The sequence below is a fragment of the Nerophis lumbriciformis genome, linkage group LG10 (genome assembly GCF_033978685.3).
Source record: "Nerophis lumbriciformis linkage group LG10, RoL_Nlum_v2.1, whole genome shotgun sequence".
NCBI lineage: Eukaryota > Metazoa > Chordata > Actinopteri > Syngnathiformes > Syngnathidae > Nerophis > Nerophis lumbriciformis.
Genome location: NC_084557.2, coordinates 23833491 through 23848764, shown reverse-complemented (window position 1 = coordinate 23848764; position 15274 = coordinate 23833491). Strand labels below are relative to the sequence as shown.

Here is a 15274-nt window from a genome sequence, read left to right as displayed (position 1 = left end):
TCAAAACGGCCGTCTGTAATTGTCGTTTTGTGTATATTTAAATAGTATTTTTACATAATTTGCAAGTTACAATTGGATATGGTTTTACAGATAAAATGAAACAATTCATTATTTGAAGTCAACTTGTTTTTCCATTATACTGGTACTTTAAATAATAAAACCATGGGGTGTGTACTGTTTTAGCTGGATGACATCACTTACACCCGCTCTAATCAATTCAGGCTGTGAAGAAGAATGCTACAATTGTCACACAGACATGGCTTTAAATCATCTCCACATAATAGTCCACAGTACAGTGGATCATTTGAGGTCACATTAAAAAAATAAGTTTAATCCAATGGCATACACATGACATCAGAAGAACATATCAGACTTTGTGTCACCATACATCCATTTCTCATCATACTTTTTAAGGTTTACTGGAGTGTGACCGATAACTTTTACATTACATTGTTAAAATTAAGATTGAATGTTCTATTCTTCTATACATATTTATTTGTGTTGATTGTTCAAGGCCCAATTGTATTGTCTTAAGGTATGTTGTGTTCTTTTTATTCCATGTGTGTGCAGCTGATGGTACCTCAATAGAACAGTATAGTAATTGGGTAAAAGTATAATGCTTAAAGGAAACAGGTCTTTAGATGAGCCAAATAGGATGAGCCCTATCATTTTTGAGTGAAAGTACTCACCTATGGCTTGGGCCAGAGCAATGACCACATCCTGGCAGGATGTCTCTTCCGATAGGCCACATACCACCCGAACTACTCCATCCACCCACACTTTGAGCTCCATCGGCGACCAAGCGGGGCAAGGTGATTGGTAAGATGGTCTTCCAAACGGACTCACTTCAGTTTGGCTTGCCTCAGCTTAACGTTGCATGGCACTGATTCTGTAAGGAACGCGAGACACAGGTTTAGACAGGTGTTGACAGTGGTAGACAAACTGTCTAACCTAAACAACACAGTGATTTGATATTTACAGATCATCACCACTTCTTAATATTCCACTTCATATGATTACTAATTGGTCAAGAGAACCTAAGGTGATGGAATATCCCTGAATAGCAAAATACCAGACCAGCAGCGGAGGAGTGCTGCACTGGTCTGTGGCCAGATTTTGTGGACCGAGGAGCATAAATGCCAATCTGTAACCCAATTAAACGCTCTGCTGCCCTCCTTCAAAGCAGTTATGATAGCTTACTGCCAAGGGGAACGGACAGGGAAAGTGGAGCAACTCAAGCTTGTATGCATCTGGTGGAAGGCGTTTTTTGCGGGTGGAAGAAACCCCCAAAAGGGAAGTGTGCACGTGTGTCCTCCTAGGTTGAACCCACTCAGCAGGACCAAACGAGACTTGAGAGGGCAGATCAGCAGGTTGCTCAGAGACTCTCTCGGAGCAGCAGGTTTAACTTCAAATTATTAGCATCATAAGTAGTCCTCTCTGTCAGTGTGTACTTCAACAGCCAAGCTTTAAAACAAGGTGATAAAATACCGCAATGCTCATAAAATGTAAAACAGCCGCAGGCAGTGGCAGGATTATCTACGGAAGTTGGCACCGAGAAAGAAACTATGTAGTCTAGGTGGGTAAAACAACACTCAGACAGATGGCGTTCTCTTTCTGTCTGTCTTTCCGGTTCTAAATGGGAGGTGTTTTAACTGCAGGCACCCCCCACCTTATCTTGGCCTTCTTTCGGTGCCTGGCCGTGCTCTGTTGGCTGCCAAGAAGAAGATGCCTCAGAGGAATGCACTGACTTCATCAACCAGCCGTACTTTCTTTAACAAAGTACGGCCTGGCCCGCCTCTCTGCGACGTCACTGCTCTGCCCCGCCCCCACTTCTCCACTTCTTCGGACCACAAACACTGATGTGGCAACAAAGTTAAACACTATAGCCCAACGTTGACGTCATACATACAGTGAGTGACTGACGCACTGTTCTGAGACGGAGCACGCAGAATGGACTCTATGAAATGGGAGTGCTTATCAAAATAAACAGCACTGCCAGGAGGATGTCAATATTTTTCTTCAAAAGGGAATAGAGTGTGCTATGTTGCAATACATTATTAAAGCTGACTGGTTGAGTCACAGAGTGAGTAGTTAGACAATCATTTACTTTGGCATGAATCTTTTTTTATCTGATGAACAGAAAGCAATAATTTCAAATCTTGCAGCTATCAGCAGTGGAATGACACTTAACAGGTCACTCCACAAGATAACACCTCGCCTGAACTTAGTTCAGAGTATGTTTTACACTTGTTAAGAGTGAAAAGCAAATAGAGGTTAGGCTAGGCAAATTTATTTCTGATGTAATTTGCATACATTCGGTTAAGTGGAGATACTTCAATTAAAAATCTCTAAGTCAAAGGTGTTGACATTCCACAAAAACTGCATAGAAAAGGAAGACAGAGAAGAATGTCACTCTCCCATGTTATTTAGATCTAGTTCCTCCTGGCAAAGTGAAATGTGATAAGCTGCACAAACAAGAAACAAACCTGTGAGTCTCAGGTGACTCCCTGTTCCCTCTGTCACAGGCAGGGACAACAACACAGAGATCTAGAAAACAGCCTGGCTCAGCACCAGAGTCTAGGGTCAGCTCCCTAGCAACTAAGGTAAAAAAAAAGATAGTCCAGGATGAAAAACAACTAAACCTCTTTCCATCAGTGTTAATTTTGTTTACTAAACATTTTCGTCAACACCCTATTTTCCCCTAACGAAAATAAGACAACCAATCAAAACAAATCCACGTTGATTAAAACTATGACCAAATTAACGGACATTTTAGTATGAAAGTGTGGCCGGAAGTTAGTTACAAAACAGTGCCAATCAAATGCTTTTCCATGTGAGATAACACGTTTGATATCTCATGGCCAAAACAAAAATGTATGTATTTAACATGTTCCACATCGTAACATGTGTACACCTGGGAGGAAGTGAAAAGGACACGTTTAATTTTTGACGATATGATGCCATCAGCAGGCAAAGCATTGTGACATCTACACAACTGTAAGTTAAAGCTAATTCTACTGTATTACTTCTTTAAAACAAATTATCAAGTCATTTTCTTTGCCTCAAGGAATTGTTAATGGTAAATCTAAAGGCATGACAACTTTTAATGTGGTTCAATGTGCTTATGTCATGTGTGCAGCAAAAAAAGGAAGTAGATGCAGTGTTTCCTATTTATTTATTTGTATATTGGGATATTTATTGACAAAATAAATACTACCGCCTCTCCCCCGTGATCCCTGCAAGGGATACGCGGTATGTGTAATTGCTGCTCCCAGTAATCCCATGCTCATAAACAAATTATGATGGAAGACATGCATCGTAACTCCATTTCACAACACACATACATATCTGCTTTGTCATAGATGTAGCATTAAAAAACATAGAAAAAGGCCCTGAAAGATATTTACTGGCATTGACCTGTGGAGCAAAAAATTACTAACTACACCATTCCTGATAAGAGCTACTTTTCTGTTAAACAAATGCTTTGCAGGTACTCTAGATAAAGGTGCTTATTTTTTTACTATATGGTTTAGTCGACAAATTTTTAGGTAATTTTAGCTGACTAAAATGTGTAATTTTGTTGGCTAAAACTAAATTTAAAAGACAAACATTTTACTAACACTGAAATACATTTTCGCCAAAAGACTGTCTAAAAATAAATTACAAACTGTCAAGGTGTGCCACAAAATAGTTAGGTGGCGACTTGTCCAGGGTGTACCCCGCCTTCCGCCTGATTGGATGGATGAATCCCTTGAACTGGATGACTCATATTGGCATAATCGGTGATTGATATAACCAAAAATAGCAAGAGACATCAGGAGAATGGGCAAGAAAGGTTTTTTAATCTACGTACCTCATATATACCGTAATCTTTCTTTTGGTGCCTAACAATCTAAAAAAAAAACGTCCATGCATTTTGTTAGTCGCAGTAATTAGGATAAGAAGTCTATCAAGAATGACGGAAGGCACTTTGTATGCTGAAGCTTCAAAGGTAAATGGCAGTTCCATTTAGACATAACGACAAATCGGCTTATGCAAAAACAAGGAAGCAATAATGATGAAGTTAACAATACATGTCAAAATAAACAGATATTTCCCATAAAAATGAGCCCTCTGGAGCTCAAATGTTATGGTGGGAAAAAATTAGTTAAGCAGGCTCATTTTAGTCATAACAACGTGGTGGAAAAGGACTTAATGGCATGGTCGAGTTAAATGGGTTGTTCACATATACCGTATTTTCCGCACTATAAGGCGCACCTAAAAACCACAAATTTTCTCAAAAGTTGACAGTGCGCCTTATAACCCGGTGCGCTTTGTATATGGATAAATATTAAGATTCATTTTCATAAAGTTTCGGTCTCGTAACTACGGTAAACAGCCGCCATCTTTTTTCCCGGTAGAACAGGAAGCGCTTCTTCTTCTACGCAAGCAACCGCCAAGGTAAGCACCCGCCCCCATAGAACAGGAAGCGCTTCTTCTTCTACTGTAAGCAACCACCCGCCCGCGTAGAAGAAGAAAAAGTGCGCGGATATTACCGTACGTTTCATTTCCTTTGTGTGTTTACATCTGTAAAGACCACAAAATGGCTCCTACTAAACGACAGGGATCCGGTTCATGAAAAGACGCAATCTCTCCATCCGCACACGGATTACTATTTCACAGCAACTGATATTCCTGTGAACCGCACTGTGGATACAACGGGAGCACGTACGGTGAATATTCGCACCACAGGGAATGAGAAGTCATCCTTCACTGTGGTTCTAGCTTGCCATGCTAATGGCCAGAAACTTCCACCCATGGTGATATTCAAAAGGAAGACCTTGCCAAAAGAGACCTTTCCAGCCGGCGTCATCATAAAAGCTAACTCGAAGGGATGGATGAAGAAAAGATGAGCGAGTGGTTAAGGTAAGTTTAAGTTTACGCGAAGAGGCCGGGTGGCTTTTTTCACGCAGCTTCGTCCATGTTGATATACGATTCCATGCGCGCCCACATCACGCTGGTTTTAATATATTATTAAAGTTTGACTGACCTATTTGACTGTTTTTTTGACATTCCTTTAGCGCAGTTAGATGCGGCTTACAACACGGGGCGGCTTATAGGTGGACAAAGTTTTGAAATATGCCGTTCATTGAAGGCGCGGCTTATAACCCAGGGCGCCTTATGGTGCGGAAAATACGGTATATGGTCATATAAAACAAGCTCCACTTCAGTCAAGACTAAATGGAGAAGCGCTATTGCTTGTTGAAGGCAAGTCGTGCCCTAATTTTGATCAATTTCTTCAAGAGGCAATAAATCTATCCACAAAAAAATCTCGACAATCAGGTAATCTGGTAAGGGTTGTCCTTAGTGTTGACCAAAATTGAACATATTGGGGCTGGTAACACTCTCCTATTAACACTCACTGCAAGATGAAAAATTTATAATTTCATCTACTTGACAAGACTTCAAGCTCTGACTTAAAGGGGAACTTCACTTTTTTGGGGAAATGTTGCCTATCGTTCACATTCATTATGAAAAACAAGACGATAGATGTATTTTTTTATTGCATTCTATCTCGTAAATTAATGAGAATAAAAGTCTGCTTACAATGGAGCCAATTGGAGGTCTTCTAACCGCACTCCATTTACATTTTGCGACTTAAATATTTACCAAGTATTAGTGATATTGTTATCATAAGAGCTAATGCAGACAAACTATTTACAGCAGCGCATGATCACTAGTTTGTGTGGCTATGTTGACATCATCAGCTGCTAAACTGTTTTCTCGAGTGTGAGTTTGCGGAAGTTTATTCTAGATCATAAATAATGCCTCTCACCTTGATAGTAGAAGATTTAGGACCAACAAGTTGCTACACTTTGACAGCCAATTTAGACCCGGATATGGCGAGAAAGACACATAAATACGCTTGGTCCCACCCTCCTTTTCATATATCCTGATCATGAGTCATTCTTCATCCAAATGGGAACGTAACATTCTATCAGTTGGCATTCTAGTGACAGCAGACAGTGTATAGTAAGTGAAGTTTTATTATGTTTGTTGGCTCTCATGAAGTCTGCAGTTCGTAGGAATCAGTGAAGTTGTTCAAGAAAAAAGTGAGCAACATTACTACTTATTATAAATGTGCCCGTTACTACGTTTGTACATTACATATATACTGACAGCATATACATGAAACCTTAGTGGGGGTGTTTGGATGTTTTTTAAGGGCTTCATAGGCAGAATACAGCGACTCCACTGAAAGAGGACTTTGATCGCATTTATTTATTTTTTATTTATTTATTTTATTTTTATTTAGCCTTTATTTAACCAGGTAAAAAAAAAACATTTTTAATTTATACACCATTTAGATTGCATAAAAATAGAAAAACATTGTGTTCTTGTCTTACATAAGGATTTTAAATCCATCCATCCATCCATCTTCTTCCGCTTATCCGAGGTCGGGTCGCGGGGGCAGCAGCCTAAGCAGGGAAGCCCAGACTTCCCTCTCCCCAGCCACTTCGTCCAGCTCCTCCCGGGGGATCCCGAGGCGTTCCCAGGCCAGCCGGGAAACATAGTCTTCCCAACGTGTCCTGGGTCTTCCCCGTGGCCTCCTACCGGTCGGACGTGCCCTAAACACCTCCCGAGGGAGGCGATCGGGTGGCATCCTGACCAGATGCCCGAACCACCTCATCTGGCTCCTCTCGATGTGGAGGAGCAGCGGCTTTACTTTGAGCTCCCCCCGGATGACAGAGCTTCTCACCCTATCTCTAAGGGAGAGCCCTGCCACCCGGCGGAGGAAACTCATTTCGGCCGCTTGTACCCGTGATCTTGTCCTTACGGTCATAACCCAAAGCTCATGACCATAGGTGAGGATGGGAACGTAGATCGACCGGTAAATTGAGAGCTTTGCCTTCCGGCTCAGCTCCTTCTTCACCACAACGGATCGATACAGCGTCCGCATTACTGAAGATGCCGCACCGATCCGCCTGTCGATCTCACGATCCACTCTTCCCTCACTCGTGAACAAGACTCCGAGGTACTTGAACTCCTCCACTTGGGGCAGGGTCTCCTCCCAAACCCGAAGATGGCATTCCACCCTTTTCCGGGCGAGAACCATGGACTCGGACTTGGAGGTGCTGATTCTCATCCCAGTCGCTTCACACTCGGCTGCGAACCGATCCAGCGAGAGCTGAAGATCCTGGCCAGATGAAGCCATCAGGACCACATCATCTGCAAAAAGCAGAGACCTAATCCTGCAGCCACCAAACCAGATCCCCTCCACGCCTTGACTGCGCCTAGAAATTCTGTCCATAAAAGTTATGAACAGAATCGGTGACAAAGGGCAGCCTTGGCGTAGTCCAACCCTCACTGGAAACGTGTCCGACTTACTGCCGGCAATGCGGACCAAGCTCTGACACTGATCATACAGGGAGCGGACCGCCAAAATCAGACAGTCCGATACCCCATACTCTCTGAGCACTCCCCACAGGACTTCCCGAAGGACACGGTCGAATGCCTTCTCCAAGTCCACAAAACACATGTAGACTGGTTGGGCAAACTCCCATGCACCCTCAAGGACCCTGCCGAGAGTATAGAGCTGGTCCACAGTTCCACGACCAGGACGAAAACCACACTGTTCCTCCTGAATCCGAGGTTCGACTATCCGGCGTAGCCTCCTCTCCAGTACACCTGAATAGACCTTACCGGGAAGGCTGAGGAGTGTGATCCCACGATAGTTAGAACACACCCTCCGGTTCCCCTTCTTAAAGAGAGGAACCACCACCCCGGTCTGCCAATCCAGAGGTACCGCCCCCGATGTCCACGCGATGCTGCAAAGTCTTGTCAACCAAGACAGCCCCACAGCATCCAGAGCCTTAAGGAACTCCGGGCGGATCTCATCCACCCCCGGGGCCTTGCCACCGAGGAGCTTTTTAACTACCTCAGCAACCTCAGCCCCAGAAATAGAAGAGCCCACCACAGATTCCCCAGGCACTGCTTCCTCATAGGAAGACGTGTTGGTGGGATTGAGGAGGTCTTCGAAGTATTCCCTCCACCGATCCACAACATCCGCAGTCGAGGTCAGCAGAACACCATCCTCACCATACACGGTGTTGATAGTGCACTGCTTCCCCTTCCTGAGGCGGCGGATGGTGGTCCAGAATCGCTTCGAAGCCGTCCGGAAGTCGTTTTCCATGGCTTCCCCGAACTCCTCCCATGTCCGAGTTTTTGCCTCCGCAACCGCTGAAGCCGCACACCGCTTGGCCTGTCGGTACCTGTCCGCTGCCTCAGGAGTCCTATGAGCCAAAAGAACCCGATAGGACTCCTTCTTCAGCTTGACGGCATCCCTCACCGCCGGTGTCCACCAACGGGTTCTAGGATTACCGCCACGACAGGCACCAACTACCTTGCGGCCACAGCTCCAATCAGCTGCCTCGACAATAGAGGCGCGGAACATGGTCCACTCGGACTCAATGTCCAGCACCTCCCTCGTGACATGTTCAAAGTTCTTCCGGAGGTGGGAATTGAAACTCTCTCTGACAGGAGATTCTGCCAGACGTTCCCAGCAAACCCTCACAATGCGTTTGGGCCTGCCAGGTCTGTCCGGCATCCTCCCCCACCATCGCAGCCAACTCACCACCAGGTGGTGATCGGTTGAAAGCTCCGCCCCTCTCTTCACCCGAGTGTCCAAAACATGAGGCCGCAAATCCGATGACACAACTACAAAGTCGATCATGGAACTGCGGCCTAGGGTGTCCTGGTGCCAAGTGCACATATGGACACCCTTATGTTCGAACATGGTGTTCATTATGGAAAATCTGTGACGGGCACAAAAGTCCAATAACAAAACACCACTCGGGTTCAGATCCGGGCGGCCATTCTTCCCAATCACGCCTCTCCAGGTTTCACTGTCGCTGCCAACATGAGCATTGAAATCCCCCAGTAGAACGAGGGAATCACCCGGGGGAGCACTCTCAAGTACTCCCTCGAGCAAATCCAAAAAGGGTGGGTACTCTGAGCTGCGGTTTGGCGCGTAAGCGCAAACCACAGTCAGGACCCGTCCCCCCACCCGAAGGCGGAGGGAAGCTACCCTCTCGTCCACCGGGTTGAACTCCAACGTGCAGGCTCTGAGCCGGGGGGAAACAAGAATTGCCACCCCAGCCCGTCGCCTCTCATTGCCGGCAACGCCAGAGTGGAAGAGAGTCCAGCCCCTCTCGAGAGAACTGGTTCCAGAGCCCTTGCTGTGCGTCGAAGTGAGTCCGACTATATCTAGCCGGAACTTCTCAACCTCGCGCACTAGCTCAGGTTCCTTCCCCCCCAGCGAGGTGACGTTCCACGTCCCAAGAGCTAGCTTCTGTAGCCGAGGATCGGACCGCCAAGTGCCCTGCCGTCGGCTGCCTCCCAGCTCACGCTGCGCCTGACCTCCATGGCCCCTGCTATGGGTGGTGAGCCCATTGGAGGGGGGACCCACGTTGCCTCTTCGGGTTGTGCCCGGCCGGGCCCCATGGGGACAGGCCCGGCCACCAGGCGCTCGCCATTGTGCCCCACCTCCGGGCCTGGCTCCAGAGGGGGGCCCCGGTGACCCGCGTCCGGGCGAGGGAAATCTGGGTCCTTTATTTGTATTCGTCATGGAGGTCTTCGAGCTGCTCTTTGTCTGATCCCTCACCTAGGACCAGTTTGTCTTGGGAGACCCTACCAGGGGGCATAAAGCCCCCGGACAACATAGCTCCTAGGATCATTGGGACACGCAAACTCCTCTACCACGGTAAGGTGGCAGCTCAGAGAGAGAGGATTTTAAATGATAGGCAAAATTCCAAAAAAGTGCAGTTCTCCTTTAAAGTCACCGCCCTCAGTCCAAGTGTGTCAACATTCCATCAGCTTCCACCTCCATTTACTAGGGGTGCCCCCCAAAAAATCGATTGGAATCACAATTCTTATTTATTATCATTCTGAATCGATTCATAATTTTCAGTAATCAATTTTTAACAAAATACATTTTTTTAAAACAGATGAAGGGAGCGGAAGAGTGGTTAAGAATATAGCTATGATTGGAGCTATGTTCACAAGAACAGAGATAATGACAGCATTATCTTTCCTCATCAGCCATTGAGCAAACTCGCTTTGCGTCTTTTATCACCCCCTCTATGCCTCTTCCTGTCTCTCTTCAAAAACAGCTCAACGGCTCCTCGGTGAATAACGCTGAAGGGTTATCGTCACTCACAGCCCTGCAAACACACAGGGCATGTTCCAGCCCATCTGTGGGCCAATTTATGTTTGGAAAAAAGGTGGGAGGTTTTGGAACAATTACACAAGGATTTTTTCATTTAATGCCAATTCAGTTGATTACAATCTTCATTGGTAATGAATCCACAAACAAATCTTTGGAAACATACACTTACAGGAAGAGGTAGGAAAATTGATAAATTCTTCGATGCATCACGATTAGATAAAATGTGGACGATTCATGAATTGATGGACAAATGTCAAAACATAGATTAGCGTTAGTTCGAGGTTTGGGTCTAACGAACCAAGAGCGAACTATTTGCAAACATTCTTTTAGCGTTGTGTTAGCTGGGTTAGCGTGGACACCCACGGAGTGTGTTTATGTCCTTTTGTGTTGAGCTGTTTAAAAAAGCATAGTGTTTAAAAAAACATTTCATTAAAGCAAAAATAATTGTCTAGTCATGGTAATAAAAACTTGAAAATTATATGTCTAGGGTACACTTACGAATGACAAAAACTTATATCTATCTGCAATTAATTTTGAGTTAACTATGAACAAACTGCGATTAATCGCAATTAAATATTTTATTCGTTGGTACGTAAAAAAATAGAAATTACCCAAAACTACAAACGTCAGTACCCAAAGAAGGAGTCTTGTAGACATATCATTAATAATTAAATGTAATAATGTCCAGGGTGTACCCCGCCTACCGCCCGAATGCAGCTGAGATAGGCTCCAGCACCCCCTGCGACCACGAAAGGGACAAGCGGTAGAAAATGGATGGATGGAATACATTTAGAATATGTAATAATAATTTAACAACATAATAGTATACAAAATAATATATATATATGTATAAATAATTAATTTATAATCGAATCGGAATTGAGCCGTGAGGTGACCAAAGTTTTCCACCTCTACCTACAGGAACTTTCATTGGGCAAACATTCCCAATTTGTGTGCAAGACAGTCAAACATGCAGAAAAGACAACGGATACCTTTAAGGCTACACAAATAGTATGCGTTTACACCTTGTGTGTCTGTATGAGAGTCACATAGCCAGGTTTCACGCCAGCAGTACATTGTCACAAGTTGGGTATGTCTGCATTCATGTCCTTGCTTCAGGTGCAAAAAGATAAACCGTGAATACTCATCTTTTTGAAAGGGTGCTTCAGCTCACAGTGTTATCTCGGGAGCAACAGGAGCCCGAGAAACAATGCACACTGTGCATCCGAGCATAACCACAGATGGATACTCATTCACACAATACAAAGCATCCAGTGTCATCACACTGCACTTGCCATTGGTCAAAGTCCCTATGAGTAAGAGCAGAGAACAGAAGACCCTGGTCCAGGCTGCTTAAAGAGTATCTCATAGGTTAGACATTGTTATAACAATAAACAGTGCTCTGCTTGGAGTTGGCACACACACACAAACACTCAAAGACCTCTGGCACTGAGTAGCCTGGTCTCATCTGAATTGCAGACACTATTGTTGTTCTGGTTCCACACTAAGCAGGCAGTTGCCTTTTTTGCGGCCTTTAGTATCGCTGGGTCGTCGGCAGTGCCAATTATTCCTGCCATTCTGCTGCATCCACATGTTCCGACTGATAAATCTAATAAAAACGCTTGCTTTTGTGCTCCCTGACGCCCAATTTGCATTCTTTATTCCGGCCCTCCTTCTTTGTCATCCAAAGTTTTATCCTGCTGGGAGTGCTCAGTTGCTGTGTTCAAAGACCTGTGAGACCGAAAACAAACAGTTTAAGCCCACAACATGCCCGTAGTCAAGAGCAGAATTAATTATCATCCACAAAACCATTTTAGTTGAGGAATTGCATTGGGGGCATGAGTCACGTGTTTTCCCTCTCGTATATCAACAAACACTTTCCCTGATTCATGCCTGCTTTCAAATTGTATAATTTTAAAGCGCATCTTTTTGCCTAGGTATCCATGTGTTGCTGGAAGAGACCATCTGGATCAATAAACTGTGATCATTATCTACGGTGTGAAGAAGCTTTTTTATTTTATTTAGAGCCCAAGGGGAAAGTAAACACCACTTCAACGGCCAAACCCTTTTCCAGCATTTTCACTTTCATATATGCCTCATTGTATTTTCCTAAGCCAGCTGTGTTTTTCTCAGAATTTATAAGTGATGTTATTAGAGTCGCAAAGCCCCCCAGTTAAAAAACGCAATCCAATGCAGAAGAATGTCAAGCCTACTTTTTTAATCATTTCATAATCTCTGGTTTATGGCCTCAAAACAATACTCTTGACAAAAATGATGCTTATTTGTCAAGTATGGAACTATTTAGGAATACAATTGGAAAAAAGCTATTGATTATCATTTGATCTAGCAAGAACAAGTACAATCAGTAAAACATTATATGTTTCATGCCCATGGAGAATAATGTAAGATGTCACATTTTTGCATGGTTCCTGGTAGCGTGACATAAAATGTAGGTGACGTGCAGGTAACAACTCCTTTTAATAAGGTGCACTGCAGGAGAAAAAGCTGAAAGAGCAAACTCGGGCCGCAGCTATCGATTATTTTAACAATCGAGTAATACTGTATATCAATTAATTTGTTCTATATATCAATGTAATCAAGAAAACACACTTTACAGTCTCGACACTACTTTTAGAAAAACTGTTTAAATAAACAAGAATTTCTCTGATAACTTTTTTTTTCTTTTTTCTTATGAATGAACCTAACACTGAACTTGCAATTTTAACATGACAGCATCACTATTTACTATTTATATTTGGGGGAAAAAAACAAGTTAAACAGCAAAAATAAACAAAAAAATCCTTTGTGTAGTCTAAAACCAGGTAATAAATAAAGAACCAAAATAAACAAACATTCCCTGATAGAGTATAATTGTATTTTTTTTGACACATTATAAAATAACAATAAGCAAACACATTCTGTAACCGGTGTACAATTTAGTGGAAGTGTCCCGGTACAACTTCTTCACTTCCAATATGGTACCGATTTTGGAGCCTTGAGTATTGGCTGATACCGATATCAGCACGAGTCATACATACTTGTATTATTTTCTAGTGTGGAAAGTTAGAAATGGTTTGATTAAGTGAAATTAGTCAAACAGAGAACAATGGTAGGTATGAAAATGACTAACGTATTTATTATTATCAATCTGAATTGGACTTATGCTGTCTTTAAATGTAAGTACAATGGTAATTGTTTCTTTGTGGCCATAATATTAATTAAGTTAGCCTCAAGGCACCGTAAGTAAGTTCAATGATGCAGATACATCTCTTACTGGATACTTCTATACGCTTTTGCCTTGAATACTTTGAATCTTTAAGTAATATGCAACTATAATTATTTGATACTTGTTTATATTGACGAATGGGTTTTGGACTGCAATTTAGTTCAATTAAGGACACTGCATACATATGTCTAGCTTGCGTGCTATTATTGTGTGCTTAGCTGTTGTGTAGCTGCTAGCTCCTAGTAGCCTATAGCCTACCATGTTTACCTTTTGTAAATGACTTTACTAAAATACATGAAAAGACCAACCCTGTGTGTTAATTGGAGGACACTTAGATGTTAACCAACTGTCCAGCTTTGCACAAGTTAACACGCTGATGCAAGCTGACATAATCACATTATTGAATTAGGACACCCCTTCATTTTAGTACATTTGCATCAAAATGTAAAAAGGTTGCATGTGTATGTGCAACCACTCCATCAACTTTAATAACAATTGTAGTAGTTTATAAGTAGTTTATAAATGACTGACATGTTCACCAAATCCCAATCAAGTTAATCTGCATTGAAGTGAGCACTGCAATTGAACGCTTCAAATAAAACTCATTAACCAAGTATGTGTCAGAGGGCAGAAAGATGTCCAAGAGGAAACTATATCCAAGTTTTGGGGGGGTCTCAGAGGGTATAATATTAATAATAATGTTTGTTGTCAGAATACTATACTTCTTAAATGTATGACAGAGCAATAAAACAGTGGAAATATTCTCAGATGAGTGGATTACATTTGTACTTCAAGGGTATAAACTAGAGATGCGCGGATAGGCAATTATTTAATCCGCAACCGCATCAGAAAGTCGTCAACCATCCGCCATCCACCCGACCTAACATTTAATCAGAACCGCATCCGCCCGCACCCGCCCGTTGTTATATATCTAATATAGACGATGCAAAGCATTAGTGAGGTTATAAGGTTTTTTTGCCTGTTAAAGAAAGGAGACTGATCCAATGCAGCACAGACATTCGCGTGCAACGCTGTCACGGCCCAGAGGCACACCAGTGCGCAATCATATGGGAGCTGCGCTGAGCGCACCTCCAAGCGCGTCTCGCTGCCGGCGACGGCCGGGTATGGTCCCGACGCTCCAGCGCCATCCATTTTCAGGGCTAGTTGATTCGGCAGGTGGGTTGTTACACACTCCTTAGCGGGTTCCGACTTCCATAGCCACCGCTGTCTATATCAACCAGGGTGAGCCCCACCCCTTTCGTGAGCGCACTGCGCGCGGAGTGACCCCTGATACGCGCCCCTGGCCACGGGGGTGGCGGGCAGGTAAGCTGCGTGGGCGGAGCGCGCGGAGTGACCCCTGTTACGAGCCCCCGGCCACGGGGGTGGCGGGCAGGTAAGCTGCTTACCTGCTGCGCGTGACGCCGGCCGCGGCGAAGGCGGACGAGGCGGGGTGTCGGTGCGGTGGGCGCGGTGGTGACCCTGGACGTGCGTCGGGCCCTTCTCGCGGATCGCCTCAGCTACGGCTCCCGGTGGGGCCCTCTCGGGGGAAGGGGCCTCGGTCCCGCGGACCCCGACGAGGCGTCCCTTCTCCGCTCCGAAAAAGTGTCCATCTCTTCTTTTTTTTTTTCTTCTGTTGTGGCATATGCTGCAGGTGCCTGCTGGTTTTTCGTATGTGGGTAACAACATTTAACTATGTATATATATTTCCGAATTGGTTTAACTGCCACCCGCCTGAATCTATTTAAAATCTTTTTTTTTTTTTTCAACCGCCCGACCCGACCCGCGGATAAAATCTAATTTTTTAAAATTTCATCTGCCCGATCCGCGGATAATCCGCGGAC

At 44.0% G+C, this 15274-nt stretch overlaps 1 protein-coding gene across 3 annotated transcripts in view; it reads right to left on the bottom strand.

The window, feature by feature from the left end:
- rassf7a (Ras association domain family member 7a) overlaps positions 1–15274 on the bottom strand; it is a 68870-nt gene that overhangs the window by 14854 nt on the left and 38742 nt on the right. For all 3 annotated transcript variants that reach the window (XM_061969992.1, XM_061969994.2, XM_061969993.1), the window contains one exon: positions 690–889. In XM_061969992.1, the coding sequence (XP_061825976.1) occupies positions 690–792 (103 nt within the window). In that variant the 5' untranslated portion in view covers positions 793–889. The remainder of the gene's footprint in view (positions 1–689; positions 890–15274) is intronic.